At 45.9% G+C, this 19,979-nt stretch overlaps 2 protein-coding genes across 2 annotated transcripts; one reads left to right on the top strand and one right to left on the bottom strand.

The window, feature by feature from the left end:
* Nucleotides 1–928: 928 nt before the first annotated feature.
* alg2 (ALG2 alpha-1,3/1,6-mannosyltransferase) lies at nt 929–6,445 on the bottom strand. The gene is made up of 5 exons (XM_046332326.1): nt 6,252–6,445; nt 5,688–5,859; nt 5,454–5,591; nt 2,711–2,878; nt 929–2,539 (listed from the first exon to the last, which is right to left on the bottom strand). The coding sequence occupies exons 2-5, from the start codon at nt 5,856–5,858 to the stop codon at nt 1,793–1,795; spliced, it is 1,224 nt and encodes a 407-aa protein (XP_046188282.1). The 5' UTR covers nt 5,859; nt 6,252–6,445; the 3' UTR covers nt 929–1,792.
* A 229-nt stretch (nt 6,446–6,674) lies between these two features.
* sec61b (SEC61 translocon subunit beta) lies at nt 6,675–15,426 on the top strand. Its single transcript, XM_046332327.1, has 4 exons — nt 6,675–6,832; nt 8,951–9,048; nt 10,413–10,520; nt 14,880–15,426. The coding sequence occupies exons 1-4, from the start codon at nt 6,830–6,832 to the stop codon at nt 14,965–14,967; spliced, it is 297 nt and encodes a 98-aa protein (XP_046188283.1). The 5' UTR covers nt 6,675–6,829; the 3' UTR covers nt 14,968–15,426.
* The last annotated feature ends 4,553 nt before the right edge of the window (nt 15,427–19,979 follow it).

Below are 19,979 nucleotides of genomic sequence, written 5' to 3' on the forward strand. Positions count from 1 at the left end.
CTGCTGAGAGCCCAGGTGGTGATTGGGGGGGATCCGTTCACCACACTCAGTCTCCCACCTCCTCAGCCCACCCTCCTCTCCCCGTGGCTCCAGTGTGTGTGTGTTCTCTCCCTGGTGGTGATTGGGGGGGGGGGGATCCGTTCACCACACTCAGTCTCCCACCTCCTCAGCCCACCCTCCTCTCCCCGTGGCTCCAGTGTGTGTGTGTTCTCTCCCTGGTGGTGATTGGGGGGGGGGGATCCGTTCACCACACTCAGTCTCCCACCTCCTCAGCCCACCCTCCTCTCCCCGTGGCTCCAGTGTGTGTGTGTTCTCTCCCTGGTGGTTCCAGAGGGCCGCTTTATCTTCCCCTCCTAACAGGGTCTCTAAATCACCGTGGTAACAGCCCTCCTCATCTCCTGCTAATTCCTCTGCTCACTGAAACATTGACTGAACACACACACACACACACACACACACACACACACACACCCACACGGCCCTATACTTTTCCACTCCTCTTCTCTCTCGGTGGCATTGCATTTGCAGTGGGTTGATGACAGTTGGATTTGGAGTGTGTGTGCGCGTGTGTGTTGGACACCTGCCTGATACACAACAGTCTGACACAACAGTCTGACACAACAGTCTGACACAACAGTCTGACACAACAGTCTGGCACAACAGTCTGACACAACAGTCTGACACAACAGTCTGACACAACAGTCTGACACAACAGTCTGACACAACAGTCTGGCAGAACAGTCTGACACAACAGTCTGGCACAACAGTCTGACACAACAGTCTGACACAACAGTCTGACACAACAGTCTGACACAACAGTCTGACACAACAGTCTGGCACAACAGTCTGGCACAACAGTCTGGCACAACAGTCTGACACAACAGTCTGGTACAAAAGAGAAAAAGAAAGAACTTGACAACAAAGCAAGCAGAGTTGGTAAACCAGATGTGTGTCCTCTGACTGTTTTATTAAGACTTGAGGAATGTCAATAAGAGCTCTTCTACAGGTTAGTAACACAGACTGACCAGCAGACAACATGACCTTCTATACTACACACACACACATAATGACCAACACACAGCATCATCTCCTAATAACCCAGAGACCGACAGCAACAGCAATGTACAGGCCAAACATTCCCTCACTGTGAAAAGTAACCAAGGTCTGAAAGGGCAGAGGAAGTGGCAAACATCCTGCTTATCGATCTGTGGCTGCCAACTGGCTAATGGCGCTCGGTGGCAGGCGCAAACACACAGCAGCACGTCTATCACACTACAGATCCATCCTAGTGGTTTTGTAGCTCTTGTTCATTAAGCCCTTGGTCACCCCCTCACACACACACTTCTGGAACCAAGGGCCGGTGCTGGTATTGTTACGAGAGGCCCCGGGGCAGTATGGGTAAAGTCCTTACTCTTTTGTTAATTGGAGCTGAGATTCCATCCCTCCATTCCCTCAGCAACCCCTCCTGGAGGAACAATGACTAATTGTCTAGAGTCCTCCTCAGTCAGCGTCCCTCTACATTACCCCCCCCCCTCCTCAGTCTGTCCTCCAGTCCTCAGTAACCGTAGTTTATCCCTACATATTTAGCCCATCCACCTCTACCTGGCTATAGTTGCAGTAGGATGAAAATGCACCAATGAGATGCTGATCTCAGGTCAGTTCTCCATTCTTTGGTTAGGATTTAGGCAGGGTTTAAGAGAAGGTAAACTGATCTACATGTGTCTACGGGTGACTTCTACCGAAAGCTGCGCCGCTAACACACCCCAGCCCAGTTACTGCTCCAGCAGAGGTGTCACTGGGTCAGTCTGAGGATGTACCCGTGCAGCTGGTCTGAGAAGGCCTCCAGGGAGAACTTCTCCTGAACCCGCCTCCTGCCGGCCTGGCCCATCTCCTTGCGGAGCTGGGGGTCTCTGAACAGCTTCTCCATGGCCAGGGAGAAGGCCTCGGCCGTGGGCTCACACAGGAAGCCAGTCTCCCCGTCACCTACACTCTCCAGAGGCCCTCCAGACCTCACAGCAATGACGGGACAGCAGCAGTACATGGCCTCCACTGGCACTATCCCAAAGTGCTCTCTGCTGGGCGTGTAGAGAACGCATGCACTGCCCCGCAACAGCGCCACCTTCTGGCTGTCTGAGGGAGAGCGCAGGAAGGTGACAGAGTCCTCCAATCCCAGCCGTGCTGCTAGCTCCTTCAGCTCAGCGTAGTGCTGGACATTCTCAGCAACACGGCCGTCGTACCCCCCTGCCACCACTAGGTGGATTCCTGCCTGGTCCCCTGTGGCGAGGTGAGTCTTCAGGGAAGAGAGGCCCTCCAGGGCCAGACCCAGGCTCTTCTTCCTCTCATAGCGGTTCAGAGACAGGAAGAGGCAGGACACACCTTCAGGGATCAAGCCCCCCAGACCCTGCTCTAGCTGCTCCTCAGGGGGCCTGTCAAAGCTGTGTGTGTTGAGGGAGGGATAGAGGACGTCAGTCTGGACCCCATCCAGGGAACGGAAGGTCTCCCTAAAGACCACTGCGGTGAAACAACTATTCACCAGCACCTGGGACAAGAAACAAGAAGGATCAGTCAGTGATATCTCATCAACAAGGTCAGAGGAAAGAGCTCAATTGGGAAAATCAAAACTAGTTTCCATTGAAAATAAATGAATGAAACGGTTGGTATTTTCTACTCTTAAAATCTAATCCTTGTTTCTCTGGTTCTATACTCTCACCATATCAGCCATGCCAGTGGTGAGTTCCTCCAGTCTGTCTATGGGGGCGCGGTAGAGCTTTTTCAGAGCTGAGCCTCTCTGGGTCAGGAGCTGGTCTGGGAAATGACAGTAGAACAGAACCTTTTTCCTCTGACGAGACAACCTCAGGACTGGGATACACACCGACACCTGTAATAGGAGAGAGAGTAGGGTTGTATCTACTACAATCACAACTACAGAAAAAGTGAAAGCAAAAAAGACGAGTGTGAAGGTGAGAGTCAAAATGAAAAGGTAACCTAGACCTTAGTGCTGCTTTTGATTCCATCGATCACCACATTCTTTCTTTTGGAGAGATTGGAAACCCAAATTGGTCTACACGGACAACTTCTGGCCTGGTTTAGATCTTATCTGTCGGAAATATATCAGTTTGTCTCTGTGAATGGTTTTTCCTCTGACAAATCAACTGTAAATTTCGGTGTTCCTCAAGGTTCCGTTTTAGGACCACTATTGTTTTCACTATATATTTTACCTCTTGGGGATGTCATTCAAAAACATGTTAACTTTCACTGTTATGCGGATGACACACAGCTGTACATTTCAATGAAACATGGTGAAACCCCAAAATTGCCCTCGCTTAGAAGCCTGTGTTTCAGACATAAGGAAGTGGATGGCTGCAAACGTTCTACTTTTAAACTCTGACAAAACAGAGATGCTTGTTCCAGTTCCCAAAAAACAAAGAGATCTTCTGTTGAATGTGACAATTAATCTTGTTGGTTGTACAGTCATCTCAAATAAAACTTTGAAGGACCTCGTTGTTACTCTGGACTCTGATCTCTTTTGATGAACATATCAAGACTGTTTCAAGGACAGCTTTTTTCCATCTACGTAACATTACAAAAATCAGAAACTTTCTGCCAAAAATGATGCGGCAGGGTAGCCTAGTGGTTAGAGCGTTGGACTAGTAACCGAAAGGTTGCAAGTTCGAATCCCCGAGCTGACAAGGTACAAATATGTCGTTCTGCCCCTAAACAGGCAGTTAACCCACTGTTCCTAGGCCGTCATTGAAAATAAGAATTTGTTCTTAACTGACTTGACTAGTAAAATAAAGGTTGAAATAAAAAAAATATTTTAAAAAATGCAGAAAAATTAATCCATGCTTTTGTTACTTCTGGGTTAAACTACTGCAATGCTCTACTTTCTGGCTACCCGGATAAAGCAGTAAATGAACTTCAGTTAGTGCAAAATACGGCTGCTAGAATCCTGACTAGAACCCAAAAAAAATATCATATTACTCCAGTGCTAGCCTCCCTACACTGGCTTCCTGTTAAGGCAAGGGCTGATTTCAAGGTTCATAACCATCTTTCCGATTTGGTCCTGCCGTACATACCTACACATACGCTACGGTCACAAGACGCAGGCCTCCTAATTGTCCCTAGAATTTCTAAGCAAACAGCTGGAGGCAGGGCTTTCTCCTATAGAGCTCCATTTTTATGGAATGGTCTGCCTACCCATGTGAGAGACGCAGACTCAGTCTCAACTTAAAGTCTTTATTAAAGACTCATCTCTTCAGTGGGTCATATGATTGAGTGTAGTCTGGCCCAGGAGTGTGAAGGTGAACGGAAAGGCTCTGGAGCAACGAACCGCCCTTGCTGTCTCTGCCTGGCCGGTTCCCCTCTCTCCACTGGGATTCTCTGCCTCTAACACTTTTACAGAGGCTGAGTCACTGGCTTACTGGTGCTCTTTCATACCATCCCTAGGAGGGGTGCGTCACTGACGTGATCTTCCTGTCTGGGTTGGCGCCCCCCTTGGGTTGTGCCGTGGCGGAGATCTGTGTGGGCTATAATCGGCCTTGTCTCAGGATGGTAAGTTGATGGTTGAAGATATCCTCTAATTTTCTTTGGCAAATTGGGTGGGGTTATATCCTTCCTGTTTGGCCCTGTCCGGGGTATCATCGGATGGGGCCACAGTGTCTCCTGACCCCTCCTGTCTCAGCCTCCAGTATTTATGCTGCAGTAGTTTATGTGTCGGGGGGGGGGGGGGGGGGCTAGGGTCAGTTTGTTATATCTGGAGTACTTCTCCTGTCTTATACGGTTCCTGTGTGAATTTAAGTATGCTCTCTCTAATTCTCTCTTTCTTTTTCTCTCTCGGAGGACCTAAGCCCTAGGACCATGCCTCAGGACTACCTGGCATGATGACTCCTTGCTGTCTCCAGTCCACCTGGCCATGCTGTTGCTCCAGTTTCAACTGTTCTGCCTGTGGCTTTGGAACCCTGACCTGTTCACTAGACGTGCTACCTGTCCCAGACCTGCTGTTTTCAACTCTCTAGAGACAGCAGGAGCGTTAGAGATACACTTAATGATCGGCTATGAAAAGCCAACTGACATTTACTCCTGAGGTGCTGACTTGCTGCACACTCAACAACTACTGTGATTATTATTATTTGACCATGCTGGTCATTTATGAACATTTGAACATCTTGGCCATGTTCTGTTATAATCTCCACCCGACACAGCCAGAAGAGGACTGGCCACCCCTCATAGTCTGGTTCCTCTCTAGGTTTCTTCCTAGGTTTTGGCCTTCCTAGGGAGTTTTTCCTAGCCACCGTGCATTTACACCTGCATTGCTTGTTGTTTGGGGTTTTAGGCTGGGTTTCTGTACAGCACTTTGAGATATCAGCTGATGTAAGAAGGGCTTTATAAATACATTTGATTTGATTTATGCTGAAGTGAAGAGAAAAAAAATATGTTGATGGTGTGTCACAAACCTGATCACAGAAGACCACGTCATACTCTACTCCGCTGAGGAAGACCAGGTAGAGAGCTACGTAGATCATCCTGAGGTAGGCACACAGGGCATGCAGGTACCCAAACACACTGGTGGGCAACCAGTCACCCACACACACCTGGAGATGACCAACAGGGTCAGATAGAAAAACAGTGCGAGTGTGTTTGTGTGTGTTATAACACTGTTATTAGATTACACTGTTATCGACACCCACCACGTTCAGGTCTGGGTCCAGTGTCTCTGAGAAGCAGTGTGTGGGATCATGGTGGGCCGTCCAGATCTGAACACTGCAGCCGCGAGAGCGTAGAGCTACAGCTGCATCCACCACCAGCCTCTCTGCACCACCTATACCCAGGTCTGGGTGGAGAAACACCACCCGCACCATCCTGGAGGAGACAGACAACATGTTTAAAGAAGCCTGATGACACTGACAGGTTGACAGGTGAGTCATCAACATGGGGCTTGTTCAGAAGGGTCAGACAGTATTAATACATTCAATACAACGTTACAGAATGGAGGACATTATTGACATGGCAGAGAGGTGGATTGTTTAGTCTACAATGCCACAACCCATATAACGTTCTCCCGGTTGAATTGGCAAAGCTCCATAACATCAGCTAACCATGATGTTGTTGAAAAAGTCAATAGATATCTCTAGCCGAAAGCTACACTAAACACATCGAGCTTATATCAACCTGAGAGTAGCTAGTATCACAGAGACCAGCTAGTATGCATTCCTTACTAATTCAGTGTGGACGTTGTCTGTCATAAACTTTACCTTTCGCTCCTTGATAATGCAGTCTGTCCAACTTGTGTCCAGGAAACAGTGGTCAACTTACGAACACTAATATGCCACTGAGCCTACTAATCGACATGATGGCTCAAATGTTCATTTAATTTACAACGGCAAAATCCCCCTGTGTTGAACCAAAATAGCGTCAGATGCCACCCTCTGGAGCACGTCGCTTCCTATGAGACACGTCACCTCTCTCGGCACGCACACTTTTCATTTGCCTTTCGTTCAAACTCCAAAATTAGATTAAACAAATTAGAAATTAAAGTACACTTTTTAAATAAATAATTTTTACCATGAGATTATATATTAATCTACAATTTGTAATAAATTGAATCCGTTAGATGTCAATTATGAGCTTCTTGGTTCAGGCTTGGCATAGGGCACCTAAAATGGTCCTTCGTTCTGTAATCGTGTCCTTTTTAGACAAGCGTCATCTTTCTTAGATTCCTTCTGAATTTGTAGCGATTTGTGTACAGCACTGCTGCCCTTTTGACGTGGACTTCAGTTCGAAGAACAGTTGAAGTTTTCTTCTTTATCTGAAATCCAAAGTGCAACTTAAAATGGTAAGAATTCTATAATTTTTCCAAATTTATATTGTTGTACACTCTAACTTGGCTTTAGCTCTCATTCAATTTAGCTAGGCATAACATAGACATTCAATTAGCCTCTGTTAGCAAGCTAACCTAGTACATAGATTAGTCTTATTTAACATTGCTGTTTTTATATTATAATTCTTTACCGCCGAGGTGACTGTCAGGTTTAGAAGCCATCTAAGGTAGCCAGCTAGTTAAAGTTAGTATGATGATCCATGATCTATTTGTATACGTGGCCATTTTTCGAATCGGCGAATCTTTATTCTGTTATATGTAAGACAGCCAGACTATCACAAACAATCATTGCAATGACATGAACATTTAGAAATGACATTTGACTACGCTGTTCATGGCGCTTTAGGGTACTCGTCGCTGGTAAAGAGGGCCTCTAGTAGTAGCTAGTGAGCTCCTATATACACTGCTCCAAAAAATAAAGGGAACACTTAAACAACACAATGTAACTCTCAAGTCAATCACACTTCTGTGAAATCAAACTGTCCACTTAGGAAGCAACACTGATTGACAATAAATTTAACATGCTGTTGTGCAAATGGAATAGACAACAGGTGGAAATTATAGGCAATTAGCAAGACACCCCCAATAAAGGAGTGGTTCTGCAGGTGGGGACCACAGACCACTTCTCAGCTCCTATGCTTCCTGGCTTTGGTCACTTTTGAATGCCGGCGGTGCTTTCACTCTATTGGTAGCATGAGACGGAGTCTACAACCCACACAAGTGGCTCAGGTAGTGCAGCTCATCCACAACACACACAAGTGGCTCAGGTTGTGCAGCTCATCCAGGATGGCACATCAATGCGAGCTGTGGCAAGAAGGTTTGCTGTGTCTGTCAGCGTAGTGTCCAGAGCATGGAGGCGCTACCAGGAGACAGGCCAGTACATCAGGAGATGTGGAGGAGGCCGTAGGAGGGCAACAACCCAGCAGCAGGACCGCTACCTCCGCCTTTGTGCAAGGAGGAGCAGGAGGAGCACTGCCAGATCCCTGCAAAATGACCTCCAGCAGGCCATAAATGCGCATGTGTCTGCTCAAACGGTCAGAAACAGACTCCATGAGGGTGGTATGAGGGCCCGACGTCCACAGGTGGGGGTTGTGCATACAGCCCAACACCGTGCAGGATGTTTTTCATTTGCCAGAGAACACCAAGATTGGCAAATTCGCCACTGGCGCCCTGTGCTCTTCACAGATGAAAGCAGGTTCACACTGAGCACGTGACAGTGACAGTCTGGAGACGCTGTGGAGAACATTCTGCTGCCTGCAACATCCTCCAGCATGACCGGTTTGGCGGTGGGTCATTCATGGTGTGGGGTGGCATTTCTTTGGGGGGCCGCTCAGCCCTCCATGTGCTCACCAGAGGTAGCCTGACTGCCATTAGGTACCGAGATGAGATCCTCAGACCCCTTGTGAGACCATATGCTGGTGCGGTTGGCCCTGGGTTCCTCCTAATGCAAAACAATGCTAGACCTCATGTGGCTGGAGTGTGTCAGCAGTTCCTGCAAGAGGAAGGCATTGATGCTATGGACTGGCCCGCCTGTTCCCCAGACCGGAATCCAATTGAGCACATCTGGAACATCATGTCTCGCTCCATCCACCAACGCCACGTTGCACCACAGACTGTCCAGGAGCATGCCCAGGCATTGTAGGGAGGTCATACAGGCACGTGGAGGCCACACACCCTACTGAGCCTCATTTTGACTTGTTTTAAGGACATTACATCAAATTTGGATCAGCCTGTAGTGTGGTTTTCCACTTTAATGTAGAGTGTGACTCCAAATCCAGACCTCCATGGGTTGATAAATTTGATTTCCATTGATAATTTTTGTGTGATTTTGTTGTCAGCACATTCAACTATGTAAAGAAAAAAGTATTTAAGAATATTTAATTCATTCAGATCTAGGATGTGTTATTTTAGTGTTTCCTTTATTTTTTTGAGCAGTGTATTATGAGGAAGTTATTTGTGATTTATCATTTCAGAGAACCCCACATCCAAAGTGGGTCAAATCCAATGGTTACATTTCTGTTTTCTGTAATCTTAGTATTTTGTGTGTTTTTAAAGTAACTGTCTCTTCCTCAGCCTGGACCAGCATCAAGTGCAACTAATGTCGGTGCAGGGAGCAGATCCCCCAGCAAGACAGTGGCCCCCCGCGCAGCTGGATCCACAGTCCGACAGAGGTAATAATAATTTATTACATTTCTATAGCGCTTTCATCATCTCAAAGCGCTTCAAAAACAAAATACAACTACATCATCATGGTACATGGCAGCAAGAGCCACACACAACCTCACCCAACGCAGAAGGATCTACAACAAGCACCAAGACTCCAGTCAGACTCAAGACATTACATACTGGTACCCTTAACCACCCCCAAGCATCAACATTACCACCTAGCTCCAACCTATAACACAAGAGTACATTACTAAAATCAACTACATTTTAGGTAGACTAGAGGATGTAAAATGATGTGGGACCCTCTCCTGTCTCTCTGACACTACTGTAGATATCCCTCTGCGTAGATACCATGAGATGGATGTTGGTGCTTTAGGCTTAATCAGTATGTAATCAGAGCCTTGCTGTCATCATCATCATTACCCATTACTACCTTATCCCTCATTCACTCATTACCTCATTTAGCCCCTTTAATCTCAGTGGATGTGTACAGCAGTTATGAATCACTACATCAGGAAATTAACTACAGGTGTCTGAACACAAACTGCTGTAGTAGAGGGAGTTGGGTGCTATAGTACTTCTACCTCAAACGGCAGTGTTTCCCCTACATTCATTTAGCAGCGGTGGCCCACTGCTTTTTTTAATGTGTATATCCAGGGGTCACTTTTTCTTTTAGAAATCTGCATTTTCAAAAAGCGGACGAACAAAGAATCAGCGTGTCTTTAAACCACTTAACTCGACTTTCAACACGAAACCGGTGTTCTTTGGATTAGGGGCGTACAACCAGTTTTACTTCACACAAAATGCATTGGTTCAACACATTCGGCAGAAAATAGTTTTCATCAAATGTCAATAGAAGTGCAACGCTATTTGGCTAGCAGCCACATGTAAATTGGCTTACAATGAAAAAGCAAGGTATTTCTTGCAAAAACTATTGCATGGCCATATTTCTGATGTTTATAGGAAATGTAGCTGGATTCTTTCTAATGCTTTATTTTGCATTTAACTGGCTGCCGGAGTGAAAAAACACCAGAAATGTATCCTACACATCAGTGGAGTGCAACTGAAGCACAAATTACCTTTTACATTCCTGATTAGGAGCGAACCCTGACTGAAGCAGGGCAGAATTTACAATAAGCATTTAAGATCTGCATTTACAAAATGCTACAAGAAATATTTTTTCTGCCATTTAAATTTGTTTTCTGTGTTAAATGGTCAAATGGTCAAAACTGGAGCAAATGAAGGTTAATTGTTTCTGTGTGCAGACAACTCTGTAAAGGTGTGACTGACATGCTCTCATGTAAATAGCTTGTTGTCTCTTGTATATGATGTTATAGCTCCTATGTGTCTCGTATGTGTGATGTCACAGGAAAGCAACGAGCAGTGGCACACGCAGTGCAGGCAGGACCACAGCGTCAGCGGGCGGCACAGGGGGCATGTGGCGCTTCTACACTGAGGACTCACCAGGACTCAAAGTGTGAGTGTATACACACACACACACACACACACACAGGCTCTAGGATTCCTTTAAATGCACACACACATATATATGTATCTCACACACACACAACCATACACACAAACAAAAGCTCTAGGATTCCTTCAAATCTGCGCACACACACACACACATCTCACACACAGAGTAGGTATGTACAGTATTTATGAGGAAGAGCATGAATGTTTAATGGCAGTAAATGAGACTTGGGGGACTGAGGCTAAATGCTGATCAGACCCTGTATGTTCCTGGAGCCCCCCCCCCCTGTCCCCTTACAGACACCGTGAGTTCAGCTCCATACTGTTCCTTAACACTGAACACTCCAGCTTTCTAAGTCTGGCTGCTGTCTGACGCTCGGGCTGCTGTTCTATGCCTCCTGGTCATAGTTCTAGACTGAGACCACTACTGACAACGGTTAGAGATCTCCTCTACTCCACACAGTTCCACTTGTCCTGCTGTAGTTACTGAGGGTGTTGCTCCTGTAGTCCAGTACAGATGGTTGTACGGTGGTGTGTGTGTGTGTGTGTGTGAACGCTGGTCTCAGAGCTTCATTAAGATCTACTCAGAAAGGTCAAGTCAATTACAGCCTTCAGAGAGGAGGGGGGTGGGGTTGGTATGGTAACACTCTCTCCCCCACCCTTCCACTTCAGGGATGGCGCACCGCCTTCTCATCAAATCCTCATCAATGAATGCAGAAACACAATAGGACCACATCTCTACTGCCTCCCAGGCAATGTTTCCTCTAGAATTGATCTAGATGGTGTGTAGAGGCACCCACATCTGCCAGAATGGAGATTTTCAATGAAAGCATAATGCTGGGAGAAACACTGGTCCCAGTTCAATGGTGGTAATTAAGCAATAAGCCACAAGGGGGTGTGGATCGTGGCCAATATACTGTGGCTAAGGGCTGTTCTTATCTACAATGCTGAGTGCCTGGACACCACCCTTAGCATGATATATTGCCCATATACCACAAACCCTGGGGTGCCTTATTGCTATTATAAACTGGTTACCATTGTCATTAAAGCAGTAAAAATAAAAGTTTTGTCAAACCTGTGGTATTTTTTTGAACCTTTTATTTAACTAGGCAAGTCAGTTAAGAAAACATTTTTATTTTCAATGACTGCCTGTTCAGGGGCAGAACAACAGATTTGTACCTTGTCAGCTCAGGGATTTGAACTTGAAACCTTTCGGTTACTAGTCCAACGCCCTAACCACTAGGCTACGTTCTGATACGCAACGGCTGTCAGCCAATCAGCGTTCAGGGCTCGAACCACCCAGTTTATAAGGCTGGTTGGAGCTCAAAAAAAGAGCTCCATATGAACCACCTGTCTGACTTTTGACTACTTTAAGTCAATAAATCAAATTGTCGCCGACCAATTGTCCAGGATAAGAAAACATCCCATTAAGAAATAATGATTTTTAGTCTATTTATTGATGTAAAACCAGTCGATGGAAATACATTTGACTCGTTATGCTTATCAGTCTATAGGTTCATTTGCATAATTTAATGGAATAAAATTGGAACTTGCGTGTACAGTATGTATATTCATTGTCCTCATTTTACAGTATACTGAAGCCTTTATCACGTGGAATAAAACATCCTTTATCACGCGTGTAGGCTTACAGTATACTGACATCCTTTATCACGCGTGTAGGCTTACTGTATACTGACAGCCTTTATCACGCGTGTAGGCTTACTGTATGCTGACAGCCTTTATCACGCGTGTAGGCTTACAGTATGCTGACAGCCTTTGAGGGTCAAATCTGTCAGTGAGAGCTGCTGCAGCATCTCAAACAGTAAATGCGTAGTCAACGGGAGGCTTCATCAGCACATCACACACCACTTTGCAATGAGCTGGAGACAGTAAGCATTTTGAAAACATTTTCTTCATTGTTTGAAACCTGAACGTTTTAATACATATGAGGTATGTTTTACCTTGCTTCAAAGTAGCCTAGTCAACATCAGACCATATCTGTGGAGGCAATTCCTTTATATCAACTTACTTTCATTGTCTAGTAGGCAAAGACACAATCCTAGTCATATTATCAACCCATGTAGTTGTTACATATTTACATCTCCCCTCTTTCTACATCTCTACCAGATATTTTCATGTCACATGAAAACGCTTGTTTGACAGTGGTTTTCTCATGCTAACTGCGTTATGGAATGAACATTTGTGCGTCGCCTACTGCCTTGTGCGCATTTCTGTGCTGTAGCCTATGTCGACTGGTTGTATGAATTTGAGATCTATCTTTCCACAACTGTCTGGAATAGTCTGTTTTCTCCACACGCTGACCAATAGAATGGGTAAACTAATAGATTGACAGGCTAGTGATGTTGCTGTTCGTTACTCATCTTGTTGTCTGAGGAAAGTCTATGTGGACAGTTATTCTAACATCTTCAATGTGCACATAACAATTTGGTAAGAAGGACCGCACGTTGTTGCGTGTTCTGTTAATATGAATGAGCATATTTTAAATGTGATTCCAGTCATTCTGAGCACTGTGGGTGGACACCTTTTAATCCTGTTACTCACCCAATGCATATGGGTCCAGTACATTTCACATGCTCTCGGTCAAATGTCCGGAGCCACGTTTTCCTAATGGAAACCCCGTACAACACTAAGCCCCAGGCTACTTCTCTCTCCTGCTCTCTCACTATATATACAAAAGTATGTGAACACCCCTTCAAATTAGGGGATTTGTCCAGCACACAGCCATGCTATCATAGACAAACATTGGCAGTAGATCGGCCTTACTGAAGAGCTCAATGACTTTCAACGTGGCACCGTCATAGGATGCCACCTTTTCAACAAGTCAGTTCGTCAAATTTCTGCCCTGCTAGAGCTGCCCCGGTCAACTAAGTGCTGTTACTATGAAGTGGAAATGTCTAGGAGCAACAACGGCTCAGCCGCGAAGTGGTAGGCCACATAAGCTCACAGAATGGGACAGCCGAGTGCTGAACCTCTTGCAACACTCACTACCGAGTTCTAAACTTCCTTTGGAAGCAACGTCAGCACAATAACTGTTTTTCGAGAGCATCATGAAATGGGTTTCCATGGCCGAGTAGCCCCACACAAGCCTAAGATCACCATGCGCTATGCCATGGTGATGAATCACGCTTCACCATCTGGCAGTCCAACGGACAAAATCTGGGTTTGGCGGATGCCAGGAGAATGCGACCTGCCCGAATGAATGGTTCCAACTGTAAGGTTTGGTGGTGGTGGAGGAGGAATAATGGTCTCGGGCTGTTTTGCATGGTTTGGGCTATGTCTCTTAGTTCCAGAGAAGGGAAGTCTTAATGCTACAATGACGTTCTAGACGATTCTGTGCTTCCAACTTTGTGGCAACAGTTTGAGGAAGGCACTTTCCTGTTTCAGCATGACCATAACCCCATGCACAAAGCGAGGTAGATACAAAAATTATTTGTCAAGATCAGTGTGGAAGAACTTGACTGGCTTGCACAGAGCCCTGACCTCAACCCCATCGAACTTCATTGGGATGAATCGGAACACCTATTGCAAGCCAGGCCTAATCAACCAACATCATTGCCTGACCTGAATGGAAGCAAGTTCCCACAGTAATGTTCTGGTGGAAAGCCTTCCCAGAAGAGTGGAGGCTGTTATAGCATCGAAGGCAGCGACCAACTCTTAATTTTCATGATACTAAAATGAGATGTTTGATGAAAAGGTGTCCACATACTTTTGGTCATGTAGTGTATAGCTCCACAAGTGCATACTGGAGGGCCCTCAAACTAAACTCTGGACCTGGAAGCCAGTTCTACTGCTTTGTGTCATTGTTCCCCTCTAGTCAGGGACTGATTTAGACCTGGCACACCAGGTGTGTGTAATTAATGATCAGGTAGAACAGAAGCAGCAGACTCTGTACCTCGTAGGGTGAGTTGAATAACACTGCTGTAGGGGATTGGGCCAGTTGAATTGTGCCACCACTGCTGTCTCTCCTCAGTGGGGTGGTAACCTGTTTGTCTCTCCTCAGTGTATGGGTGGTAACCTGTGTTGTCTCTCCTCAGTGTTGGGATTGTGCCACTGTTTTCTGTGTCTGTATGCATAGGTTACTATGTCTCTCCTCAGTGTATGGGTGATAACCTGTGTTGTCTCTCCTCAGTGTATGGGTGATAACCTGCGTGTCTCTCTCCTCTGTGTATGGGTGGTAACCTGTGTGTGTATGGATGGTAACCTGTGTGTGTATGGGTGGTAACGTATGGGTGGTAACCTGTGTGTGGTCTCTCCTCAGAGGTCCAGGTGGTAACCTGTGTGTGTGTGTGTGTCTCTCCTCAGAGGTCCAGGTGGTAACCTGTGTGTGTGTGTCTCTCCTCAGAGGTCCAGGACCAGTGCTGGTGATGAGTTTGCTGTTCATCGCGTCGGTCTTCATGCTGCACATCTGGGGGAAGTACACCCGCTCCTAAACCCCGCCCCATGACCCTTCACCCTCAACCCCTGACCCTGCGGCGCAGCTTCTTAACACATCAGACCTGGACCAAACAACCAACCTGAATCCCCAACAACACTACTCGCCTGTCCCGACGGGTGGTACAGACCCGATCTGTCTGGTGTTCTCTTAGAGCAGGGCAGCAGTCTAGTGTCCAACTCAAACTGAACTGCAGACCACCAGTGTGTTGACCTTGAACATAGATCATATAGGACTGAATCCTGACATGAGACTCATCTCCTGCTGGCTGCTGTAGGTCCTGTTGATGACAATGGGTGATGCCTCTCCAGTAAGGATCAGGCACCTAGTCCCCTCATCAGGACGTCAGTAAGCATCTATATATTTCAGCCTGAATTGGAACCTGTAGATGTTTTGTTAACATCATTTGGACACCATTTTTATTGTGACATTGTACAATAAATGAACTCAAACAGAATTTGTTGTGTGTTGGATGTCCATATTAGCATTTACACTCTGTAAAACTGCTTCATGCAAATTCATGATCCTTGAGTGCCTCTCGGGACACCTTGTCTGCTGCCAATCATAGTCTTTAGTGTCTGTATGTGGGTTTCCCATTGCACTGTATTAGACCATGTCCCAGAGCTCATGTACTGTACACTGCCTTTGGCAAAGTGTAGATAATTTAGTGTGGATCAATCAATGTCCGTCCTGGACAATTACATGGCACCGTATACCTTGTGTGGATATACTGTATGGACCAAGGGAGTGGTTAGGTTTTATACACCTCTTTAATGTTAGATTTACTAATGCAAGCGTTACCCATGGCACGGTATGTGTATGTGACAGGTGTGTAGGTTTCCTGCCAGGTACAGGCTGTATCAGGTATGTTCAGGAGAGCACCAGCCTTCTTCAAGCCTCTCCTCAGGGACCCCCAGACATTTCACCATTTTGTTGTAGCCCTGAACTCGCACACCTCATTCAGTTAGTCATGGGCTTGATGCTTAGTTGACTCCGCTGTGCTAGCTCTGGAACAGTTCAAGGTATGGAAAGGCCTGGGGGTCCCTGAGGAGGAGTTTGACAAGGCTTGTCTTACACCAGGGCTTCCCAAACTCGGTCCGGGGTGTCCCCTGGGTGAATGTTTTAGTTTTTTCCCAGGCACTACACAGCTGACTCAAATAACCAACTCATCAAGCTTTGATTATTTGAATCTGCTGTGTAGTGCTAGGGCAAAAAATAAGGACCTAGTTTGGGAAACCTTTCCTCGACCGCATTAGAATAGCATCATCCTAAGGGGAGAGCAAAGGAATCACTCTCTCTCACACACACACACACACACACAGGAAAATATGATATACTGTAGGTCACTGTATAGTAACAATATAATAGCCATAAGCTAAGACCTCTATGGCTGACCATAAATGATGTGATAAATTCAAAGTGCTGTACAGTACGTTCCATTACAACTGACTTTATTACAGTGGTGAAGAACCCTTCATCCTCCTCTACCTCTATTTCTCTGGGAGGACAGGCTCATACTAATACATGGAATGGTATTGACACACATTTGTATTTGATACCATTTTGTTCACTTAATTTCAGTCATTCTTATGAGCTGTCCTCCCCTCACCAGCCTCCTGTGGAGACGATAATAAACATAATATGCTATTTAGAAGACGTTGTTCTCCAAAGATGTGCATTTAATTAGTTTATTTTACATACGGATGGACCCGGTTATCAAACCCACTATCCTGGCTTTGGAAGTGCCTTGCTCTACCAAATGATCTGCAGAGGACTACACAGGAGAGAGAAATATAAAGTGACAGATCTTCTCCCATCCTCTCCGCTCTTTGGTTCCTGTCATCCTCTACTCTCTTTGATTCCTGTCATCCTCTCTTCTCTTTGGTTCCTGTCATCCTCTCTTCTCTTTGGTTCCTGTCATCCTCTTCTCTTTGGTTCCTGTCATCCTCTCTTCTCTTTGGTTCCTGTCATCCTCTTCTCTTTGGTTCCTGTCATCCTCTTCTCTTTGGTTCCTGTCATCCTCTCTTCTCTTTGGTTCCTGTCATCCTCTCCTCTCTTTGGTTCCTCTCATCTCCTCTCTCTTCTCTTTGCTTCCTCTCATCTTCTCTCTCTTCTCTTTGCTTCCTCTCATCTCCTCTCTCTTCTCTTTGGTTCCTCTCATCTTCTCTCTCTTCTCTTTGCTTCCTCTCATCTCCTCTCTCTTCTCTTTGTTCCTCTCATCTCCTCTCTCTTCTCTTTGCTTCCTCTCATCTTCTCTCTCTTCTCTTTGCTTCCTCTCATCTCCTCTCTCTTCTCTTTGGTTCCTCTCATCTCCTCTCTCTTCTCTTTGCTTCCTCTCATCTTCTCTCTCTTCTCTTTGCTTCCTCATCTCCCATCTCTTCTCTTTGCTTCCTCATCTCCCATCTCTTCTCTTTGGTTCCTCTCATCTCCTCTCTCTTCTCTTTGGTTCCTCTCATCTTCTCTCTCTTCTCTTTGCTTCCTCTCATCTCCTCTCTCTTCTCTTTGCTTCCTCTCATCTTCTCTCTCTTCTCTTTGCTTCCTCATCTCCCATCTCTTCTCTTTGGTTCCTCTCATCTCCTCTCTTCTCTTTCTTCTCTCTCTTCTCTTTGCTTCCTCTCATCTCCCTCTCTTCTCTTTTTCCTTCCTCTCATCTCCTCTCTCTTCTCTTTTGCTTCCTCTCATCTTCTCTCTTCTCTTTGCTTCCTCTCATCTTTGCTTCTCTTTGCTTCCTCTCATCTCCCATCTCTTCTCTTTGGTTCCTCTCATCTTCTCTCTCTTTGCTTCTCTTTGGTTCCTCTTGGTTCATCTCATCTCTCTCTTCTCTTTGCCTCCTCTCCCATCTCCCTCTTTGGTTCCTCTCATCTTCTCTCTTCTCTTTGGTTCCTCTCATCTTCTCTCTCTTTTCTTTGCTTCCTCTCATCTCCTCATCTCCTTCATCTCTTCTCTTTGGTTCCTCTCATCTCCCATCTCTTCCTCTCTCTTGCTTCCTCTCATCTCCCATCTCTTCTCTTTGGTTCCTCTCATCTCCTCTCTCTTCTCTTTGCTTCCTCTCATCTCTCTTTGCTTCTCTTCTTTCTCATCTTCTCTCTTCTCTTTGCTTCCTCTCTCTCTCTTTCTCTTTGCTTCCTCATCTCCCATCTCTCTCTTTGGTTCCTCTCTCTCTCTTCTTCTCTTCCTCATCTCCTCTCTCTCTTTGCTTCTCTTTGGTTCCTCTCATCTCCTCTCTCTTCTCTTTGCTTCCTCTCATCTTCTCTCTCTTCTCTTTGCTTCTCTCATCTCTTTTCTCTTTGCTTCCTCTCATCTCCTCTTCTCTTTGCTTCCTCTTCTCCCATCTCTTCTCTTTGCTTCCTCTCATCTCCTCTCTCTTCTCTTTGGTTCCTCTCATCTCCTCTCTCTTCTCTTTGCTTCCTCTCATCTCCCTCTCTCTTCTCTTTGCTTCCTCTCATCTTCTCTCTCTTCTCTTTGCTTCCTCATCTCCCATCTCTTCTCTTTGGTTCCTCTCATCTCCTCTCTCTTCTCTTTGCTTCCTCTCATCTCCCCTCTCTCTCTTCTCTTTCTTCTCTCTCTTCTCTTTGCTTCCTCTCATCTCCCCTCTCTTCTCTTTGCTTCCTCATCTCCCATCTCTTCTCTTTGGTTCCTCTCATCTCCTCTCTCTTCTCTTTGCTTCCTCTCATCTCCCCTCTCTTCTCTTTGCTTCCTCTCATCTTCTCTCTCTTCTCTTTGCTTCCTCTCATCTCCCATCTCTTCTCTTTGGTTCCTCTCATCTCCTCTCTCTTCTCTTTGCTTCCTCTCATCTCTCTTCTCTTTGCTTCCTCTCATCTTCTCTCTCTTCTCTTTGCTTCCTCTCTCCCATCTCCCATCTCTTCTCTTTGGTTCCTCTCATCTCCTCTCTTCTTTTGCTCTCATCTCCTTCCTCTCATTGGTTCTCCCTCTCTCTTCTCTTTGCTTCCTCTCATCTTCTCTCTCTTCTCTTTGCCTCCTCATCTCCCCTCTCTTCTCTTTGCTTCCTCTCATCTCCCCTCTCTTCTCTTTGCTTCCTCATCTCCCATCTCTTCTCTTTGGTTCCTCTCCCCTTCTCTCCTCTTTGTATTTGATACCATTCCACCTATTCTGCTTTAGCCATTATCACAAGCTCCTTGTCCCCAATTAAGTTCCACCAACCTCCTGTGGTGGCTTCATACACACGGTATATATTCGCACTGAATAGGATGCTGTCTACCAACTCAAAGCTGTGAGATCTGTTGCTCTTTGCTCGAGAAACTAATACTAACTGAACAGAAAGACAGTGAGGACTGCTCACTCCTAGAACAAAGACCACTCAACTCTCCAGGCACGCCAAGACCATGCACTCACACAAAAAGACAGCTCACTGCCTCACACATAGACCACTTACCACTAGGATCGCTGAAACCACTCGTAGTACTATTTGTTGTGTGCAAGACAGATGGTACATCTGCTCTGCCTGCTGCAGTGACATTATCAGCCTGAAGGGGGTGCTCCAGACTACTGTGTGAACCTCAGTCACTGTGGAGGGAGACAAGAAGCTATCTCTCTGCTCCTCACAGAGCTCTACTACTGTAGAAGTCTTGCCACCGGGCACACACTGGTTGAATCAACATTGTTTACACGTTGAACCAACATGTAATCAACACTCAATTGAGTCTATTTAGAGTCAAACATCCCATATTGCATTCCTGCTATTAACTTCTCATAAACAAGCTTCTCACTCGTCTGAAGGACTTTTGCCAGTTTATTCTGTCTCTCATTGCATCCTCCCTGTAATTGCCACTAGTAACTGACTGCATTTGACTAGAGCTTTTGATACATACGAACAAGATGAAGTGACACAGAATGGCTGTTTCTCTGTGTCAACCTCTCTGTTCAGTTATACTTCTGGAGTTCTGAGCACAGCATTCCCTGGATGACCATGGTAGAAAAGCATTCCCTGGATGACCATGGTAGAAAAGCATTCCCTGGATGACCATGATAGAAAAGCATTCCCTGGATGAC

The sequence above is a fragment of the Oncorhynchus gorbuscha genome, unplaced genomic scaffold, assembly GCF_021184085.1.
Source record: "Oncorhynchus gorbuscha isolate QuinsamMale2020 ecotype Even-year unplaced genomic scaffold, OgorEven_v1.0 Un_scaffold_141:::fragment_2:::debris, whole genome shotgun sequence".
In the NCBI taxonomy this organism is placed as follows: domain Eukaryota; kingdom Metazoa; phylum Chordata; class Actinopteri; order Salmoniformes; family Salmonidae; genus Oncorhynchus; species Oncorhynchus gorbuscha.

Coding starts and splice junctions, on each gene's coding strand:
- alg2 (XM_046332326.1), bottom strand. CDS start 5,858: ATGGTGCGGGTGGTGTTTCTCCACCCAGACCTGGGTATAGGTGGTGCA. Junction 5,592..5,687: donor TGGACCCAGACCTGAACGTG/GTGGGTGTCGAT, acceptor GGTCATCTCCAG/GTGTGTGTGGGTGACTGGTT. Junction 2,540..2,710: donor CCACTGGCATGGCTGATATG/GTGAGAGTATAG, acceptor TTCTTGTCCCAG/GTGCTGGTGAATAGTTGTTT.
- sec61b (XM_046332327.1), top strand. Junction 9,049..10,412: donor GGATCCACAGTCCGACAGAG/GTAATAATAATT, acceptor GTGATGTCACAG/GAAAGCAACGAGCAGTGGCA. Junction 10,521..14,879: donor GACTCACCAGGACTCAAAGT/GTGAGTGTATAC, acceptor GTCTCTCCTCAG/AGGTCCAGGACCAGTGCTGG.